Source organism: Thamnophis elegans, chromosome 2 (assembly GCF_009769535.1).
Source record: "Thamnophis elegans isolate rThaEle1 chromosome 2, rThaEle1.pri, whole genome shotgun sequence".
Lineage (NCBI taxonomy): Eukaryota > Metazoa > Chordata > Lepidosauria > Squamata > Colubridae > Thamnophis > Thamnophis elegans.
The window spans coordinates 153,045,668-153,065,631 of record NC_045542.1 but is presented as its reverse complement, the minus strand read 5'-3'; the positions used below and the strand labels follow the sequence as shown (position 1 = coordinate 153,065,631).

Here is a 19,964-nt window from a genome sequence, read left to right as displayed (position 1 = left end):
TCGTCCGCAGGATTTAAAATTACGAATTCAGGGGTCCCTGAGCTCTCAAGGGCCTCTGGTCTAGAGCAGTGTTGGCAAACCTTTTCAGTCAGCTGGCCTGGCTGGCGTGCATGCGTGTGCCGGAAGCCATCATTCAGCTTCCCATCGCCCGCTCACGTACTGGGGAGCTGCTCTTCCGGTTCCCATTGCTCCCATAAGCGCGAAGACCAACTGGCCAGCACACATTGGAACCCGGAAGAGCAAAGGGGGGGACAGGCTGGCATGCCCAGAGAGATGCTCTTGCCTGCCACTTCCGCACGTGTGCCAAAGATTTGCCATCATGGGTCTAGAGAAAAGAAGGACTAAAGATAAGCCAGTTGCCAAACATCCCACTATGGCAAAGGTGTCAAACTCGCGTTGTCACAGTGGGACATATCGGGATCCCCCCCCCTTTTTGCTAAACTGGGCGTGGCCAGAACGTGTGGCATCCGGTCCATGGGCTGTAAGTTTAACAGCCCTGGATTATGGGGATACTACAAAGGATATGTATGGAAAATAGTCATAAGTCACTTTTTTCCAGTGCTGGTGTAACTTGCAGAGTTCCGATATCTCAGGGGTTTCCACAAAGAAGAGGGAGTCAAGCTATTCTCCAAAGCACCTGAGGGCAGAACAAGAAGCAATGGGTGGAAACTAATCAAGGAGAGAAGCAACTTAGAACTGAGGAGAAATTTCCTGACAGAATAATAAACTACTGGAACAGTTTTCCTTCAGATGCTTCATCACTGGAGGTTTTTAAGAAGAGACTGGACTGGTGTGAAATGGTATGGAGTCTCCTGCTTGAGCAGGGGGCTGGACTAGAAGACCTCCAAGGTCCCTTCCAACTCTGTTCCGACCGTTCGAAGAACATTTTTGTGTAATCTGGAGGTGGGAGTTGCTGCCTCCCTCTATCACGGAGCGTGCAGGCAAGTGGAGGAGAGGAAATCTTGCATTGGGCTGCTGTGGTGCTTGGCCAGAACGATGTGACAAAAGTCCCATCACTTCTAAAGGCTACACGTGATCCTCGACTTACAACAGTTTGTTTAGTGATCAAAGTTACAACAGCGCTGAAAAAAGCGACCTGTGACCATTTTTCACACGAGCACAGAAGCATCCCCAGGGTCACGTCATCAAATCCCGGCTCTTGGCAACTGGTTCATATTTATGACCTTTGAGATGGCATATGATCTCCTTTTGCGACCTTCTGACAGGCAAAGTCCATGGGGAAGCCTGATTCACTTAGCAACCGTCTTACTAGCTTAACAGCTGCAGTCACTTAACTATGGCAAGAAAGGTCATAAAATGGGGCAAAATTCACTTAACAAACGTCTCACTCAGCAACAGAAATATTGGACTCAGTTGTGGTTGTAACTCAAGGAGTACCTGTATAGTACAGGTAGTCACTTGATGACTCTTCAATATTACAGTGGACTTGGAAAGAATTATTTACAATTTTTCCCCCCCTTCTCCTCTCCACTCCACTCTTCTCCCCCCTCCTCCTCCCTCTCCCATTCCCTCTCCTCTGCCCTCCCTTCCCCTTCTCTGCTCTCCTCTTCCCCCTTCTCTGCTCTCCTCTTCCCCCTTCTCCCTCTTCCCCTCTTCTCTCTTCCCCTCCCTTCCTCTCCCCCTCCCCTCCTGTCCCTTCCCCTCCCCTCTCTCCTCTCCCCCTCCCTCCTCCTCCCATCCCCTTCCCTGTCCCCGTCCCTCTCCCCCTCCCTCCTCTTCTCTCCTCCCCTTCTCTCCTCTTCCCTCTCCTCCCTCCCCCCCTCCCCTCCTCTTCCCCCCTCTCCTCTCCTCCCTCCCCCCTCCCCTCCTCTTCCCCCCTCCCCCCTCCCCTCCTCTTCCCCCCTCTCCTCTCCCCCTGCCCTGTCCTCTCCACCTTCCGTCTCCCCTCCTCTCCTCAGAGGCGGATGTCAGCAGACATGAACCCGTCCTTGGTGAGCTGGCTCACCACCATGATGAGCATGCGCCTGCAAGTCATCCTGGAGCACATGCCCGTCACAGAGGAACAGATCTTGCAATATGTCCGCAGGGTGGGCGACCTCCCACAGGTAAGGGACATGGTGAAATCCATGGGACGAAAGAGCAGGGAAAACACATTCCTAAGGAGCCGAGGTGGCGCAGTGGTTAAATGCAGCACTGCAGGCTACTTCAGCTGACTGCAGTTCAGCAGTTCGGCTGTTCAAATCTCACTGGCTCAGGGTTGACTCAGCCTTCCATCCTTCCGAGGTGGGTAAAATGAGAACCCGGATTGTTGTTGGGGGCAATATGCTGACTGTGTAAACCGCTTAGAGAGGGCTGAAAGCCCTATGAAGCGGTATATAAGTCTAACTGCTATTGCTATTGCTAAGAGCTTTGGGGACTGGCAGTCATGATCGAAGCGGAGCCTATCTTTCAGCTGGCAGGATAAGGCACGGGCATAAGGGAGCTCGGGGGGGGGGGGGGGCTGTATGCGGCAGAGGCACCACGGCCTGGTCCTTCACTGTTTTCAGGGTAGCATCGCGGGCCAGAGTTTGACAACCCTGTCCTATAGCATAGTAGTGCTTTGCCTCTCAGAAGCTGGCTGTGAGCCGAGCAGGGTCGAGAGGAGGAAGACGGCAGGGAAAGGCCCAGAGTGCACTGCAGGGGCTTTGATACCTTCTTTTTCCTTGCCCCTTCTCAGGCTGCTCCCGAAGAGCCCATGGACGTCCAGGTTGCAGAACAGGCTCCAGAGACCGTGCAGGTAATGGAGCGGGAGGGGCTTTTTAGCACACTTCCAGGCCGTCTGTGCGACGGATGTGTTTCTTTCACAAGGACGTGAGATCATGGTAGAGCTTGGAAGGAGTAGGTGATGATTAGCATCTGTTGAGATCTTCAGTTTTTTTTTCCCCCTAATGGGCGCATTACCATCAGGGCGTGGGCACGCCCCTGAAAATGAACTCCCGGTTTCTGATGCGTGCACCTTGCTGCGAGGTGCTGCTTGTACAGTGCAGATGGAAGAATGAGGTTTTCTCATGGCAGTCAATGGGAGTATTGATTTACCACCAGCCTATCAAGTACTTAGAACAGTGGTGGGATGCAGTCTGCTCGGCTCAGAAGACTCTCATCGTTCAACCTTGAGGTGTCGAGATTCTCCCAGGCCACAGATGGAGCACATGAATTCCTCAGTTCCCTCCCAGCCACCCATGCCTTCCAATCACAGTCCTCTTGGCTCCCTAGGGGGCGGGGTTTCTATCCCCCATTCCAATCATGGTTTGGTGATACAGTCAGATTCAAATGGAGCCGAGGTGGGACAGTTTGATACAGATTAGATACAGATTAGCAGAGTTGGAAGGGACCTTGTAGGTCATCTAGTCCAGGGGTCAGCAACCTTAAACACTCAAAAGAGCCATTTGGATCCGTTTCCCACAGGAAAGAAAACAACGGGAGCCACAAAACCCTTCCCGTGCTTGACTATTTCCTGAGCGGCCACAGAACTATCCTATGTAGTTGAATTAAATGTTTTGTTTTCTTCTGAAGGCAGTTGAAAGGCTCAATAAATCGCATGACAGTCGTGACACACATTTTGAGCAATGGAGCCGCAGTAGAGAGATGAAAGAGCCACATGTGGCTCCAGAGCCGCGTTTTGCTGACCCCTGGTCTAGTCCAATACACACACACACACACGCCCATGGACAAAGGAAAGCTGCTTTGGAACGCAGACACCACCATGGCCGAAAAAAGTCCGCTTCTCACCGGGTCTTACTGGATGATATTATTCAATCATAACATGCAACCGTGTCAGACTGTGAGAAGGGTAGAAACTACAGGGAGTCCTAGTTTATTCACCACTCATTTTGTGACCGTTCACAAAATTGTAACGGTACTGAACAAATGGGACTTGTGACCGGTCCTTCACAACTCCTGCCAAGACAGTGAAGCAACCAGCAGAGAAAATTGCAAGTCCTTCCGGCTTCTCTTCCTTGCCCCGACGCCTGGCCTCCTGCACAATCCATAGAGCTTGCGATCTTGTGACATTGTGCTTTACAACATGATTATGTAGCAATGGCAATCACTGTCCCCATCACCGAGGACCACCAATATGGGGGAGGGGGCGTGGGGGGTTCCTGCCAGTTCTAAGCTCTTCTATAGAAGAGGTTCCTCAAATCTACAGTGCCGTTTAGAACCGGTTCCAGCTCCCTCCCCCCCCCCCCGCCTGTCCGCACATCATCAAGATGAAGAGCGAGAGGAAGAATTCTGGGAGTTGAAGTCCACAAGCTGTCAAGTTTGAACACCCCTGGGGGTTTTTTCTCTAAAGGGTTAGGGACGCAAGGGTCTTGTAACTTGACAGCTTTAAGACTTGCGTGCTTCAAATGCTAGAGTTTTGGTTGCTAAGCAAGAGTGTTGTTAAGTGAGTTTCACCATATTTTACAAGTTGGCCACACCCAGCCAGTCACATGACTGATAAGCCACTCCCACCCAGTCATATGGCCGGCAAGTCACTCCCACAAAGCAGGCCACACCTACAGAAGAGGTTCTAAAAAATTTTGAAAACCACCACTGGGTGGGAGGACATGGCTTTATAGTTGATAATTGGCACCTTGAATTGCACCCAGAAGCCCACCGTCAGGCAATGCAGCTTATGAAACTTGAGGTCTCTCGACTGCTCCTGCCACCGCATTGTGGGACAGCTGCAGCTCCTGAATAGACTTCAAGGCAAGCCCCAAGTAGACCATGTTGCAATAGCTCAGTTTGGCTCTCGTGAGGTTCTTCAGTGCATCCCCTGCTCTTTCTTTTGTAGCGAGAGGCTGCGGCCTCCCCGGCCCCAGCCACGACGGCGGAGGAAGCCATGCCCCAACAGCGAGGGGAGCCGGAACGTGAGGAATTGCAGCAGGGGGATTCCCCCGCCCCCGATGCGGAGCCCTGGGCCGCTGCTGTGCCTCCCGTGAGTTTCCTTGGATGGGAAAAGCGGCAAGGGACGGAGGGAGGACCCCGTTTAGTGCAGAGCCCATTGCAGGGCTGAGAGATCCTTGGTGTTCTCTGAGCCTCCTTATTTCCTTGCAGACGTTTCATTACCTAAGCTAGGGAACAGCGCCAGGGTGGCGCAGTGGTTAGAATGCAGTATTGCAAGCTAACTTTGCCGGCTGCCCACAGTTCAGCAGTTAGCTTCTCACCATCTCATGGTTGACTCAGCGTTCCATCTTTCCAAGGTTGGTAAAATGAGGACCCAGATTGTTGGGGGCGATAGGCTGATTCCGTAAACAGCAGTCCCCAAACTTTTCAGCTTCATGGCCAGCCTGGTGGTGGTGCGGGGGGGGGGGGATGTGAGTGGCAGCTGCACAGGTGCATGAGCGCAGCTCCATTTGTGCGAATGGAGGTTTGCGTGTGTGCAGAGGGCGCTCGTGCTCGTGTGAGGAGCTCTGTTTGCGTGAGTGGAGGGCACTTGTGCTTGCGCGTGAAGCTCAATTCCATTTCTCCCACAACCTGATTTCAAACAGGCCGTGGCTCGGTCAGTGAGCTGCTGCATGGAGATTCGGGACCCCTGGCTTAGAGAGGGCACAGTGACGCGATATATACCGTGTTTCCCTGAAAATAAGACCCGATCTCTTTTTTTTTGCCTCCAAAAGGGGTGCCAGGTTTTATTTTGGGGGGATGTCTTACCCGCTTGGACTACTGCAGCCAGGCCATGCCCTGACACCTGTTGCACCACTGCTTGACTTCTTTTATGGCCACTAGTGCCTGGACGCTAGGTAGCTCTTGCGGCAGGAGGTGACCTGGTGTGTTGTGTCATTGTTCATGCGAGTGGCAGCATTGGTGCGATGCGCCACGTGTCCCAACTGTGAGTGACTGCAGAAGAAGTCGAGCAGCGATGCGACGGGTTGGGGCGTGGGATGCCTGGCTGTGGCAGTCCTAAGGTAAGCAGGTGCGGGGTGCGTGACGCAGCTCCACCCCACTACCCCTGCCCTAGCTTGATTTGTTCACATGCGTCTCGCCCCACTTCGTACAATCAGATGGCAGGACAGAGTGGGCTGGGTATTGGGCTTATTTTTGAGATAAGGCTTATATTAGGCACATACGTAAAAATCAAGCTAGCGATCAGATCTGACTCTCTGTCCGCTTTACGAAAGATGCCCTAATTAATTCATGAGCCTCGAGCCAAATTTCAAAAGAAAACTAGTCATTTATTCAGAACACTATTTTGGCAATACCTCATTGCAGTCAGATCTGATCTCATTTTAATTATGGCTGAACTTTACCCCTGTTTCCTCCCTTCCCTCAGTCTGTCTCATAAATCACATTCGCCAAGGAGGTGCACCCCTCCCAAGTCTGCTGTAGTAATCTGAGATCCCACTCTAGCCGAAGGTACGCGGGGCGTGCCCTCCCTCCCCCTTTCCTCACTATGGCAACTTTATGAGTTGATAGCTTATTTTGGGAATAACACAATATGCCTAAGTTCTCTTGCTATTGCTAACACCATCCCCGAGATGCTAGCACTGATGATGTTACCTAGTTGGGTAATGAAACGTCTGCAAGGAAACGATCCAGCTCAGAGAGCACCAAGAACTCTACGGTTCAACCCTGAGCTACACATATTCTCCTTGATTGGTACATTGTGGGGGATGCTAACCAGTTGCTGGAATCTTTGCTCTCCCCTTCTCCTCTGCTAGGAGTGGGTGCCCATCATCCGGGAGGACATCCAGAGCCAGCGCAAGCTCAAGCAACAGCCGCCCCTCAGCGATGCTTACTTGAGCGGTATGCCAGCTAAGCGGCGTAAGGTGAGACCGGGCTCTCTTGCAGGATTGGGCAAGGACTTTCCTTTGCCTGGAGTCTTAAAAGAAAACTGGAGGTTTTAAGAAGAGACTGGACAGCTAATTGTCTAAAATCTGTACAGCTAGTCCTTGACTTAACAACAGTTCACTGTGTGACCATTCAAAGTTTCGACGACACTGGGGAAAAAATGGCTTATGACTATTTTTTCATACTTACGACCATTGCAGCATCCCCATGGTCACGTGCTCAAGATTCAGACACTTGGCAACTGACTCGTATTTATGACGGCTGCAGTGTCCTTCCCAGGGGTCATGTGATCACCTTTTGTGACCTGACAGTCAATGGGGAAGACAGATTCACTTAACAACAAATGTTACTAACTTAACAACTTCAGTGATTTGCTTAACAACCGTGGCAAGAAAAGTTGTAAAACTCACTTAAGAAATCTCAGTTCGTAATGGGAAGTTGTGGCTCATTTGTGATTGTAAGTTAAGGACTACCTATATAGGGTTTTCTGCTTCTGTCTGTCTGTCTGTCTGTCTGTCTATCTATCTATCTATCTATCTATCTATCTATCTATCTATCTATCTATCATCTATATCTATCTCTATCTATCTCTATCTATCTCTATCTATCTCTATCTATCTATCTATCTATCTATCTATCTATCTATCTATCTCTCTCTTTTCATCCATCCATCATCTCTCCCCCCTATCTAATCTTTCTCCCTTTCATCTATCTATATCTGTCTCTGTCTGTCTGTCTATCCCATCCCCTCATATCTGTCTATCCATCCTTCTGTCTGTCTATCATCTATCTATCTATCTATCTATCTATCTATCTATCTATCTATCTATCTATCTATCTATTTTCATCCATCCATCATCTCTCCCCCATCTAATCTTTCTCCCTTCATCTGTCTGTCTATATCTGTCTCTGTCTGTCTGTCTATCCCATCTCATATCTGTCTATCCATGCATGCATGCATGCATCCATCCATCATCTCTGTCTTTCTGTCTGTCTCTCATCTGTCCATCCATTCATCATCTCTGTCTCTCATCTTTCCTTCCATCCATCCATCCATCCATCCATCATCTCTCCCCTATCTAATCTCTTATCTATCTGTCTGTCTGTTGATCATCTACCTACCTACTATCCACCCACCCACCCATCATCTGTCTCTCTCACTGTCTCACTCTGCCTCTCTGTTTCTGTCTCTCTGTCTGTCTGTCTGTCTCTATATATATGTATATGGCTAATGCTTACATGTTTTATTAAAAAAAAAATTGCAGACAATGCAGGGTGATGGCCCCCCATTGCTCCTGTCAGAGGCCGTCAACAAAGCTGCCAGAGTGGTTGGAGTAAAACCTTTGACGAGTGCCGAGAGTCTGAACCGAGACCTTGCTGATTCGGCATTGCAAGATGGCTACCAGCAGCAGGTGGGATGTGTTCCTTGGCTGTGGGACAGAGGGGGCAATGGCAGGTGCCAGAGGTGCTTTCTTACCAGGAAAGGGTAATTGCCATGAAGAGCCGTGGGGTGGCACAGTGGTTAGAATGCAGTATTGCAGGTTGACTCTGCCCACTGCCAGGAGTATGAACCTAACCGGCTCAAGGTTGACTCAGCCTTCCATCCTTCCGAGGTTGGTAAAACGAGGACCCAGATTTTGGGGGGGCAGTATGTTGACTCTGTAAACTCTTAGAGAGGGCTGTAAACCACTATGAAGCAGTATATAAGTCTTAAGTCATCATCATCTTCATTTAACAACCCCATAATCCCCTGCGGGGTGAAGTCCGGGCAACTGAATGGAGCTAGCAGAGTGTTTTAATGGCCAGTTGCCCTTCCTGTTGCCAATGCGGAGTTTTGTTCAGCGTATATATTCTCAGTGTGCCCAGAGAGAGAAATATCTGAAGTGGCTATTGCTAATTGATTCTCTTGCTTTCTTCCTGCCTTTTTCCAGTTGAAATCCGATCTGCAGGAGAGACTTCAGTCCGATCCCAGCTTCACTCCTCAGCGCTTTCCCAGTGCCCAGCAGGCCTTCGTGGCTGAAGACTCCTAAGAAGAGAGGCTGGCCGGAAGCGCCCGAGGCCTGTTCATCAAGGCCAGCCTCACTGTCCACATGCGCGTGATACAGAAGCCCCACTCCTTTCTCAGGCCAAATATTTAAATTCCATTTATTTTCCCCCATGGTTGCAGTGACTTTTCTCCTCCTCCCCCTCTAACCCCTGTGGAGTGTCCGAGCTGCTGCCAAAATCAATAAAGTAAAACCACATGTCCAGGATCCAATTGCGTTTCTTTTTCTCCCACCTCCCACTACTTAACAATCTATTGCGGACTTCATATTTCGTAGCGCCTTTAATTGTCTCGAGTTACTGTATTTTTTGAAGTATAAGACTCACCAAGATTTTGAAGAGGTAAATTTAAAAAAAGTTTTTGCACTCTGCAGACTTCCCCAAAAAGGTAGTTTTTTTGCAAAAATGGGCCCTTTTGTGAAAAAAAGGGCATGCATAGCCTTTAGGAGGCTTGTAGAGTGTTCCTGGGGGCTGGAGGGGGGGGGGGCAAAAATGAGCCAAAAACAGCCTGCTTTCCGTGAAAATGACCGTTGTATTTACCTGAACGGTCGTTCTCGATGTGCTGCGTAAGAGTCCAAAGGAATAGTTAATTTCAGTCTGCTTGCCTTGAGACTGAATTGAAGAAATTTGGCCACGCTTCCTTTTTCACTCGGCTGATCAGTGTTTTCAATGGAAGGCATGGCCGTTTCGAGAGATGGAAAGCACATGAGTGCCCTTCTAACTCGAAACCCGCTAGCCGCCCTTGACTTGTGTATGGATGGGATTGGATTCTCACGCAGTGCACCGAGAACGACCGTTCAGATAAGTACAACTGTTATTCTCCAGTGTGTTAGAGAATCCAAAGGAATGGGATATGCCTAAGCATACTGACCTAAGGGTGGGTAGAAGTCCAGGGATCCAGTGTCCAAGTGAACCGATTGTAAAACCTGGTGTCCGAAGGCAGCTTTGGCTGAAGCATAGCTGTCTAACTTGTAGTGCCTGATGAAGGGTGACGGAGATGACCACGTTGCCGCTCTACAGATTTCCTCGATACAGGCTTGAGTGGCCCAGGCCGTAGTCGTGGCTGCGTTGCGCATTGAGTGGGCCGTGATGTGTCGGGAGGTTGGGCAGCCCTGTACCACATAGGCCTTGGCAATGCAGGCCTTCAGCCATCTTGCAATCATGGTGGATGAGACTTTCTGGCCCATGGAGCCTGGAAGGAAGGCCCAAAGAGCGCCTCTGATTGCCGGAAAGATGCCGTGCGCTTGATGTAGTGTTGAAGGGCTCGTATGTTGAGGTGATGCCATTTCTGCTCGCGGGGGTGCATCGGATGGGGGCAAAAGTCAGGTAACACCAACTCCTGAGCCTGATGGAACCAGGAGTTGATCTTCGTGAGGAAAGATCAAGGCGCAGGACCACTCCATTTGGGTGGAAAATACAGAGGTCGCTGCGCACTGACGGCTGCTAGCTCTGAGATTCTCCGAGCCGAGGTTATCACCACAAGAAAGGCTACTTTCAGAGCCAGTAGACATAGACCAATGGAACGGAGTGGTTCAAACGGTGCAGATGTCAGGGCTTCAAGTACAACTGGAAGCTCCCACGACGGATAACGATGAACCATTGGAGGTCTGAGGCTGGCAGCACCTCTCACAAAGGCTCGAACCCTGGGATGGTGAGTCAGTGAACGACCCGCACCCTCATGGAGTACCATGGCAACCAAAGAAAAAGGCAACCAAAATGGCCAACGCAACAGAGCAACTCGTTTGGCGCCAAAGTAAGCGGCTAAGGACGTTCAGAAGATCAGACTCCTGGTGCCAGCATACAACGGCCGTAACAAAAATCCACCAATGGGAGCGCCAGACGGTCCTCTGCAAGGTCTGTGCCTGTGGAATTCAAAAGACAAGCGGCAAGAGAATGGCGGACCAAGCCTCCAAGCACGCCACCACGGAACTCGAGAATGGCGCACCGATCTCACAGCCGCACCACAAACACACACAGAAAGGGCTGGCCCGAAATGGACAGCTGTGCCCACCATAAGATCACCTCCTCAGAGGGAAAAACAGTGGCGGTTCTAACCGGCAGATCGGGGAAACCAACACGCTTCCTGAAATAAAAAACTGGTGGAATAAAACAAATGAACCAGCAAACACAGAATACCTGCAATGGAAAATCCAAAGGAATAGTGTAAATAACAGGAGAGAAATGTGATTACGTCTTGCTAGGCAGACTGAATTGAAAAAACTGATCAGCCGAGTGAAAAAGGAGGCGTGGTCAAATTTCTTCAATTCAGTCTCAAGGCAAGCAGACTGAAATTAACCTCCTTTGGATTCTCTAAGCAGCGCACTGGAGAACGGGCCTGTTTTTTTGCCAAAGCGGCTTATAGAGTACTCCTGGGGGGCAAAGATGAGGAAACAACGGCCCATTTTCCCCTCATTTTTGCCCTCCCCCAGTCCCCAGGCACATTCTGGAAGCCGCCTAAAGGCTATGCATGGCCATTTTTGCAAAGGGGGCGGGGTTTCAGGAGGCCAAAATGCTGTATTCAGTTTATAAGACACCCAGATTTTCACCTTTTTTGAGGGAAAAAGGTGCATCTTATACTCAGAAAAATACGGTATTTTTCTTTCTGGTTCACATCCAGCTTTTTCTTGGGAAGGCTTAAAGGAAGCACAACGGGCCTCAGCTTTAGTTTAGTCACACATGGTTGCTGTTCAGCATTAAAACCATGAAAAGTGCCTCATGCTTTTTCAAAAGGCAGTTAACTGGACTATTTTTATTATTTTATTATGGGGAATATATATTGCCGCCTAGTCGCACATAGCGACTGAAGGCGGCTTACAGAATATAAAACCTCACATAACATAGTAAAACTAATACAAGAGTCATATAATAAATATAATAAAACCAACCCCCACCCTGGTGACAGCACCTCACACGAGCGATTTAATGGGTTCCATCCCGCTCTGGGTTCCCCAGAACCGCTGGGAGAACCAGGTTTTCAGTGCCTTCTTTACGAGTATTAGAGTGGGGGGCCATTCTAATTTCTGAGAGGATGATGTTTCAGAGAGGGAGCCACCACATAGAAGGCCCTTCTGCGTCCTACCCGAAGCGGCACGTCGCCTGGCACGTGTGGTGTTGCCCACCCCTCTTCCACGTTTCTGGCATGCATGCGCATGCGACAATCAGCTGACCTTTGTGTATGTGTGGCAGTGTCGCAAGATGAAAGACCTGGTCTTGTTTTCCGGCATGAGCATGTGAACCAGCCAGCTGATTGACACATGCGCATGTGTGGTAGTAACCAGAAATTATTTTTTCAGCGCGCGCATGCCCCCTGGGCAGCTCCTCTTCCTGATTGCGGCCCAGATGAACATGAGCATGGGAAGTGCTCCCTTTTCAGCCCTCGCTGCCAAAAAGGTTCGCCATCACTGCCCTAGGAGATAGGACCATTCCCTGCCTCCCTGCTCTTGACGGGTCTGGTAGATGTTATTAGGCTGCTGCTGCTTGCATGGAAAACCCCTTATTCCAGCTCAACCCCAAGTAGCTGTAGGTGCTTGGACTGCCCATCACCTCGTGGCTTGACTACTGCAATGAACTCATGTGGGGCTGTCCTTGAAGACCATTCAGAAGCTTCAGCTGATGTAGAATGCAATGGTACATCTACGATAGTTCTGGGCATCCCTCATAACACCTCCACATCAGAAGCTCAACTGATTGCAAATTTGGTTTTAGATGTGGTTCAAAATGCTAGTCACTGCCTACAAAGCCCTCATGGAGGCTGACTATAGAGGGGCCACCTATCTCCTATTGTATCGGCCCAGACAGTTTTATCCGGCAAGGTTGGTATGCCCTGGGTTCTATGGATTGAATGATTTCATCTTTTGGACCACAAAGTACACCTGTGTAGCATAGGGTGACCAGACGTCCCGCTTTTGGCGGGATAGCCCCGCCTTTTCATGAATTTTCCCGCGTCCCGCACGCTTCTTAAAAACACACGCTTTTTTTGGCGCTCGCAGCTCCCTCGCTCCCCCGCCCATCAGCTGCTAGCTCGCTGGGCTGGCTCACCATTCCGTTCTATCCTACAAATTTAAGCCAGCCCAGCCTGCCGCTCACTGATTGGATTGGCCTGGACTCCAGCCAATCAGTGAGCTGGCTGGGATGGAAAATTTTCAGCACGCCGCGTGCTGAAAATTTTCCATCCCAACCAGTTCACTGATTGGCTGGAGTCCACTTAGCTTAGCACGCCTGCGCGAGTCTCCATTTCATTTCGTCTTTTGGTTGCAGCTGCGCTTACTCACTGGTGAGTAATCATGTTATAGATTGGTACCAGTGGGAATCGGGAGGCGCTATGGGGAGGAGACAGGCCTCCTCTCCTCCTTCTCCCCGTTTGCGGAGTTCATTTCATCTCCTCGCGTCACAGCCAGCCCCTGTGCTGCATCGCCACGGGCGGCAGAAGCTCCGGAACCGAGCGGTTCTCTGCGCGAGCCGCCGCCGCCGCTGCCCGCCCCCACCCATCAGCTGCTAGCTCGCTGGGCTGGCTACTGTAGCGTGTGAGCGGGCGGATGGGCGGGGAACGAGTGAGCCGCTCATTCGTTCCCCTGCCCATCAGCTGCTAGCTCGTTGGGCTGGCTACTGTAGCGTGTGAGCGGGCGGATGGGCGGGGAACGAGTGAGCGGCTCATTTGTTCCCCTGCCCATCAGCTGCTGGCTCGCATGGGCTGGGTAACCTAGTTAGAACTTATTTGGAGTCTGGCAGCGCGTGGCTGTATCGTAAAAGGTCTGAGGGAGAGCTCATTGTCCGTGGGAAAAACGTCGGGGCAAATTCTGTTTACGCGGTGGTTTCAAGATGCGCAGAAGTAGGGAAGGGAGGGAGGGCAGCGCTAATGGATGTTCTTTCTCCGTCGCAATCTCCTCTTTTGATCTGTGACCACGAGCCGTTCCTATTGGCCGTTTCCGTATCTAAGTTAAGAGAGACCGGAGATCGCGGGGTTTCTTGTATGCTGCTAGGAGAGGCAGAAGCCCAGAAGAGCCAGGCCTGCCTTCTCGCTATCCGTCACCGGGGATGGGGACAGCCCTCCGCTAGACTTGTTGCCAAACTGGACGGGGAAAGGGGAAAGCTGTTCCCACCAGCCGAAGTCAGAACCATGCTGTGACCAAAGTTTGGAGAAAAATGGTTTTTGTGTGTGTGTGTGTGTGTTTGATTGAGCGAGGGATCTGGTAAGGGAACTACGCCTATTTAGAAAAGGTAAATTATTGCAAACATGATCAGTCGAAGATAAGTATGGGGACAGGTTGGGTGGTAGAAAGAAAGTGATAAAAGAGTGGGAGAGAGGAAGAAAAAAGAGGGGAGAGAGACAGAAAGAGACAGAGAAGGAGAGAGAATGTGACAGAAGAGTGGGAAAGAAGGAGAGAGAAAGAAAGGGTAAGAGAGAGAGAGAAAGAGACAAAGAGGAGAGAAAAGGGAGAAGGAGAGAAAAAGTGATAGAAGAATGGAAAAGGAGGAGAAAGATAAGAGAGACTGAGAGAAAGAGACAAAGAGGAGAGAGAAGGGAGGAGAGAGAAAGTGACAGAAGAATGGAAAAGGAGAGAGAAAGAGAAGAGAGACAAAGAGAAAGAGGATGAGAGACAGAAAGAGACAAAGAGGAGAGAGAAGGGAGAAAGAAAGAGGGAGTGTATGAGGTTGGGAGATTTCCTAAACCCCATTGAATCCAGAGGAGGGAAGAGAGAAAGAAAGAGGGAGTGTGTGCACAGGAGTGGGGATTTTCTAAAAATTCCATTGAATCCAGAGGAGGGAAGGGAGAAAGAAAGAGGGAGTGTGTGAGGTGGGGGGATTTCCTAAACCCCATTGAATCCAGAGGAGGGAAGAGAGAAAGAAAGAGGGAGTGTGTGCACAGGAGTGGGGATTTTCTAAAAATCCCATTGAATCCAGAGGAGGGGAGAGAGAAAGAAAGAGGGAGTGTGTGCACAGGAGTGGGGATTTTCTAAAAATCCCATTGAATCCAGAGGAGGGGAGAGAGAAAGAAAGAGGGAGTGTGTGCACAGGAGTGGGGATTTTCTAAAAATCCCATTGAATCCAGAGGAGGGGAGAGAGAAAGAAAGAGGGAGTGTGTGCACAGGAGTGGGGATTTTCTAAAAATCCCATTGAATCCAGTGGAGGGAAGAGAGAAAGAAAGAGGGAGTGTGTGCACAGGAGTGGGGATTTCCTAAACCCCATTGAATCCAGAGGAGGGAAGAGAGAAAGAAAGAGGAAGTCTGTGAGGTGGGGGGATTTCCTAAACCCCATTGAATCCAGAGGAGTGTTTGTGTATTTGTGTGTGTGTGTGTGTGTGTGTGTGTGTGTGAGAGAGAGAGAGAGAGAGACTATCACTGTGTTGTAGCTTATGATTCTTGATGAATGTATTGTATTTTATTTTATTTATGTACACCGAAGACAAATTCCTTGTGTGTCCAATCACACTTGGGTAATAAACTATTGTACTCTACTCTACTCTACTCATTTCTATTTCAATTCTAATAAGGAGTTTAGCTTCTCTTTCTTGAAAATGTAAGCTAGCATAATGCAAGGTAGCTTTAGCTTTCAAACAGTTCATTTAGTGACCAAAGTTACAACGGCCGATGACCATTTTTCACACTTAGTGACCATTTTTCACACTTAGCAACCGTTGAAGCATCCTCATGGTCACATGATCAAAATTTTGATGTTTGGCAACAGATTCATATTTATGCTTTCAGTGTCCTGGGGTCATATAATCGCCTTGTGTGACCTTTTGACAAAATATAAAAATTTTAATCAAGCCCCCCCCCCCCCGGGTCAATGGTGTCCCTCTTTACCAATCTGAAAATCTGGTCACCTTAGTGTAGCACCATCTGCCCTCTAGAATGAGGTACCTCCTCACCCACCTACTTACCCAAGATTCAGACAGCTTCCATTCTATTTTGGTTTTGAAGGGCCCTGAAGATGTGGCTCTTGGCCCAAGGCTTTTGACAATAACGACGTGATGCCCTTTTTCTTTCTTTCCTCTTCCCAACCAGATTGCTTTCTCTGCCATGTTTGTACTTGTGCTGACATTTAAAAAAAACATTTTTAACTTGCAAATTGCAGATTTTCTGGGACTCGGGCGTCACATGCTTTTACAATAGAAAATCGAACTATGGTTCTACCCTCAGGTGCCTTGGAAAATAGTTTTGACACCCTCTTCTTTGTGGCAACCCCTGAGATATTGGAATACTGCTATCATGTCTCCCCTAGTCCTTTCTCTTAAACTAAACATACCCAGTTCCTGCAACCGTTCTTCCTATGTTTTAGCCTCCAGTCCCATAATCATCTTGGTTGCTCTTCTCTGCACTCTTTCTAGAGTCTCCACATCTTTTCTACATCGTGGCGACCAAAACTAAATGCAGTATTCCAAGTGTGGCCTTACCAAGGCCTTATAAAGTGGTATTAACACTTCACATGATCTTGATTCTATCTGTCTGTTTACGCAGCCTAGAACTGTGTTGGCTTTTTTGGCAGCTGCTACACACTGCTGGCTCATATTTAAATGGTTGCCCACCAGGACTCCAAGATCCCTTTCACAGTTACTACTGTTGAGCAAGGTACCACCTATACTGTACCTGTGCATTTTGTTTTTCTTGCCTAAATGTAGAACCTTACTCTTTTCACCATTGAATTTCATTTTATTAGTGCTCAATGTTCAGGTTTGTCAAGATCCTTCTGTATCTTCTGCCTATCTTCTGGAGTGTTGGCTATTCCTGCCAGCTTGGTGTCATCTGGAAATTTGATGAGTTCCCCATTTATTCCCTCATTCAAATCATTGATGAAGATGTTGAAAAGTACTAGGCCCAAAACAGAGCCTTGGGATACTCCACTGGATACTTCTCTCCATGTAGATGTAGATCCATTGATGGACAGGTTGAGTGCGGTTGGTCAGCCAGTTACAAATCCATCTGGTGGTGACCCACATTCTTCTACTTTATCTAGTAGTAGGTTATGGTCTACATTATCAAATGCCTTACTGAAATCCATGTAAACTATATGGACGACATTCCTCTGGTTCACTAATTTTGTCACATTATCAAATGCAATAAGATTAGTCTGGCATGATCTGTTTTTGACAAACCCATGTTGGTCTTTGGCTATTACTTTGTTTGCTTCTAGGTGTTTGCTAATTCATTGCTTGATTATCTTTTCCTGAATCTGGGAACAGATCATTCTGGAAAAAAATATCTGGTTGATAGCACAATTAAAGAGGCTTTATTTCAGTATAACACTACTACTTTCTATGGTAGAGAAGCCGCATGCCAGCAGCCTATGATCAGTTAGTTTAGAAGAGTCCAAGAAAAAAAAAAAGTGAATAGAATGCAGAATTGCAGGCTAACTCTGCTGACTGCCAGTAGTTTGATCCTGACTGGTTCAAGGTTGACTCAGCCTTCCATTCTTCTGGAGGTGGGTAAAATGAGGACCCAGATTGTTGGGAGGCAATAGGCTGATTCTGTAAATCACTCAGAGGGGGCTGTAAAAGCACTATGAAGCGGTATTTAAGTCCAAGTGCTATTCCTAATTGCTAACAACTCAATTTATTGCGTGTCAAGATTGATTTCAGGCAATACTGCGAGTAAACACTGCAGGTCATTTTCACGCAGAACTTTTAACTAGAGTTAACTGAAATTAAAGACACTAGGTATTCTCAACAGATTTTAGAATGAAATTCAGGTCATGTCAGTGAACATTAACGACAGGAGGAACTCAACAGATTGATCTTTTTATTTTATTGGTTTTTTTTAAACAACTTTTTTTTGGTTTTATTTATTAAACAAACCAGCTCGACCACCTTTTAAAAACTCAACGCTTCCTATTTCAAACTCAGGGGAGCAGACAGACAGGAGAGGAGGCAGGCTCCCAGGCACGCCTCCCCCTACTCCCATAAATAGAAGAGGGGCGAGGCAAGACCTCACATGTTCATATTTATATATATTTACACTCCACACTTTAGAGCAGCTCCCCCTCCCCCTTGGATCAAGAGACAACTCAGCCCCTCCCAGAAAAATATAAACTCAGGAAATAAGCAAAAATACATTCAGCTGGGAGCCTCCCCAAATCCTGATCCTTGCCCCCCCAAATTACACTCCGAGTATCCCACTAAGAGTCTAAACACCCCTAACAGAGGGGATGAATTCAGTGTGCCCCCCTCCCCACATAAACAGAAAAGGAGTTAAGGAGACACCCCATCTTTAGGATACATCAACCGAGAGGAGGGAGGAGCCCCAGCAAAGAGCCCTCCCCCTCCCCACAAAAAAAATCATTCTGAGGAGAGGATGTCAAAACCAAATCCAAAGGGGAGGGAGGAGTATTCTGGGCTAGTGGTGTCCGGAGAGATTGGGGTCTTGCTTGTCGGTGTGGGAACGGGTGTCCGGCTCAAGGCGGCGGACAGGAGCTCCATCCCGGGGTTGAGGTGCCCGTTCCCAGCAGCGGGGGTTCCACCGAAGGACATCTGACTGTGAGGGCAAGAAGAGGAGTGGAAGGAGGAGGTTGAAGGTTAAGTTTGGCCTAGTCTGCCATCTTATCCCTCGCCTGCCCTTAGTTAGCCCCAGAAGCCAGCCTCACCTGCTGGTAGACCTCAAAGCGCTGGGCACGAAAGAGGCCACCGTAGCCAGATCCGGGAGATTTGAGCCTGGCGCTGAAGCCTCCAGAGAAAGGCCTGCGGGAGAGGAGAAAAAGGCTCAGCCTAAGAAGAGAGACCCTAAGGGCAGCTTTGAGCTGGGCTCTCGGTGCTATCAGGATGCGGTTCTAAGGAAAAGCAGTTCAAATTGTGTGCATTTCTCTTCCTGAGATAATAAAAAAAAAGTTTCTTTGCATCCTGTTTCTCTTTCTAAACAGAAAATCCTGAAAGTTCTTTATTTTCCATAAAGAACGAATTTATATTCTGCTCTTCCCCCACAAAAAAAATCTCTCTACAGGGAGAAGCAAAAAAGCATTATCAATATTTTAATAGCAATGCTTTAAAACCCTCTTTGGAATTCTTCCCTCGTAACATTTGACTTGCTGTTAAATTTAGATCCCATCTTTCTTTCAAGAAGCTCCCAACAGCTTACAGGTAAATCCTTGCCTTACAACTGCATGCTTAGTGACCGTTCAAAGTTACAACAGCACTGAAAAATGTGACTTATGACCCTTTCCTCTGCAGCATCCTCATGGTCATGTGATCAAAATTCAGACGCTTGGCAACTACTTCAGATTTATTGCTGCGTCCCAAGGTCATGTGATCCCCTTTTGCGACCTTCTGACAAGCCAAGTCAATGGGGAAGCCAGATTCACTTAGCAACCGGGTTACTAACTTATCAACTGAAGTGAGTCATTTAATGGTGGCAGGAAAGGTCATAAAATGGAGGAAACTCACTTAACAAATATCTCCCTTAACAACTGAAATTTTGGGCTCAATTGTGGTCGTAAGGCGAGGACTACCTGTACTAGGTTAATCCCTCCACAGGCTTCCCAAGTTTTGTGGGATAAACGGAGGCTGCCCGAGGGGCTGTCTAGGAAAACCCTCTTTCCACGGGCTGTGATTTTTAGATTGTTTGCTTAAAATAGGTAACGTCAGGCCTGGGAGCCATCTTTTGCACTGGGCCTTCCGGACTGCTACATTTTCTGCTGTGGGGAAATGGGAGGGGGGATTATATGGATTATGGGAGATATATAGTCATAACAACATTCCTTTCTCAGAGAGCCAAGGACACCCTGCCCTGCACCTGGAGTGGTGTGACTAAGAGGCATCTCCAGTTGGGACGGTGCCTGATTGGGCCATGTGATGGACATGTGGGTGCTGGGCAGGGATTTGAACTTTCACTTGGGTGGGGAAAAACCTGGAAGCTTTCAGATTCGGGTTTCCCCAGATGTGCCAATATGACATCTCTAATAAAATGGAACTCTAAGGAACCTTAAGCCTCAGAGTCTTTCTTTTGTTGGGGGTGTTACTTGGAACCCTGACAGGTAAATGAAAAACTGAAATGCCACAATGAAAACACTTCCTTTAACATCATCTTTTTTCTTTTCTTTTCTTTACAATAAAGCCTCCAAAGTCCTACAGGCATTCTTCATGGTAAAAGCAATGGGAGGAAACGACTGGCTGAGGAATTATGGAAGTCCACGCACCTCTTAAAATTGCCAGGGTTGAGAAACAT

General features: G+C 48.5%; 2 protein-coding genes across 8 annotated transcripts in view; one reads left to right on the top strand and one right to left on the bottom strand.

Annotated features, from left to right (window-relative positions):
• BAG6 (BAG cochaperone 6) overlaps positions 1-9,023 on the top strand; it is a 54,306-nt gene extending 45,283 nt beyond the window's left edge. For all 4 annotated transcript variants that reach the window (XM_032209314.1, XM_032209313.1, XM_032209315.1 and 1 more), the window contains exons 21-26: positions 1,920-2,066; positions 2,678-2,737; positions 4,775-4,918; positions 6,642-6,749; positions 8,037-8,183; positions 8,703-9,023. In XM_032209314.1, coding sequence (XP_032065205.1) covers positions 1,920-2,066; positions 2,678-2,737; positions 4,775-4,918; positions 6,642-6,749; positions 8,037-8,183; positions 8,703-8,801 — 705 coding nt within the window. In that variant the 3' untranslated portion in view covers positions 8,802-9,023. The remainder of the gene's footprint in view (positions 1-1,919; positions 2,067-2,677; positions 2,738-4,774; positions 4,919-6,641; positions 6,750-8,036; positions 8,184-8,702) is intronic.
• Positions 9,024-17,532: 8,509 nt separating this feature from the next.
• PRRC2A (proline rich coiled-coil 2A) overlaps positions 17,533-19,964 on the bottom strand; it is a 53,240-nt gene continuing 50,808 nt past the window's right edge. For all 4 annotated transcript variants that reach the window (XM_032208764.1, XM_032208766.1, XM_032208767.1 and 1 more), the window contains 2 exons: positions 18,391-18,484; positions 17,533-18,281 (listed from right to left, as the gene is read on the bottom strand). In XM_032208764.1, the coding sequence (XP_032064655.1) occupies positions 18,144-18,281; positions 18,391-18,484 (232 nt within the window). In that variant the 3' untranslated portion in view covers positions 17,533-18,143. The remainder of the gene's footprint in view (positions 18,282-18,390; positions 18,485-19,964) is intronic.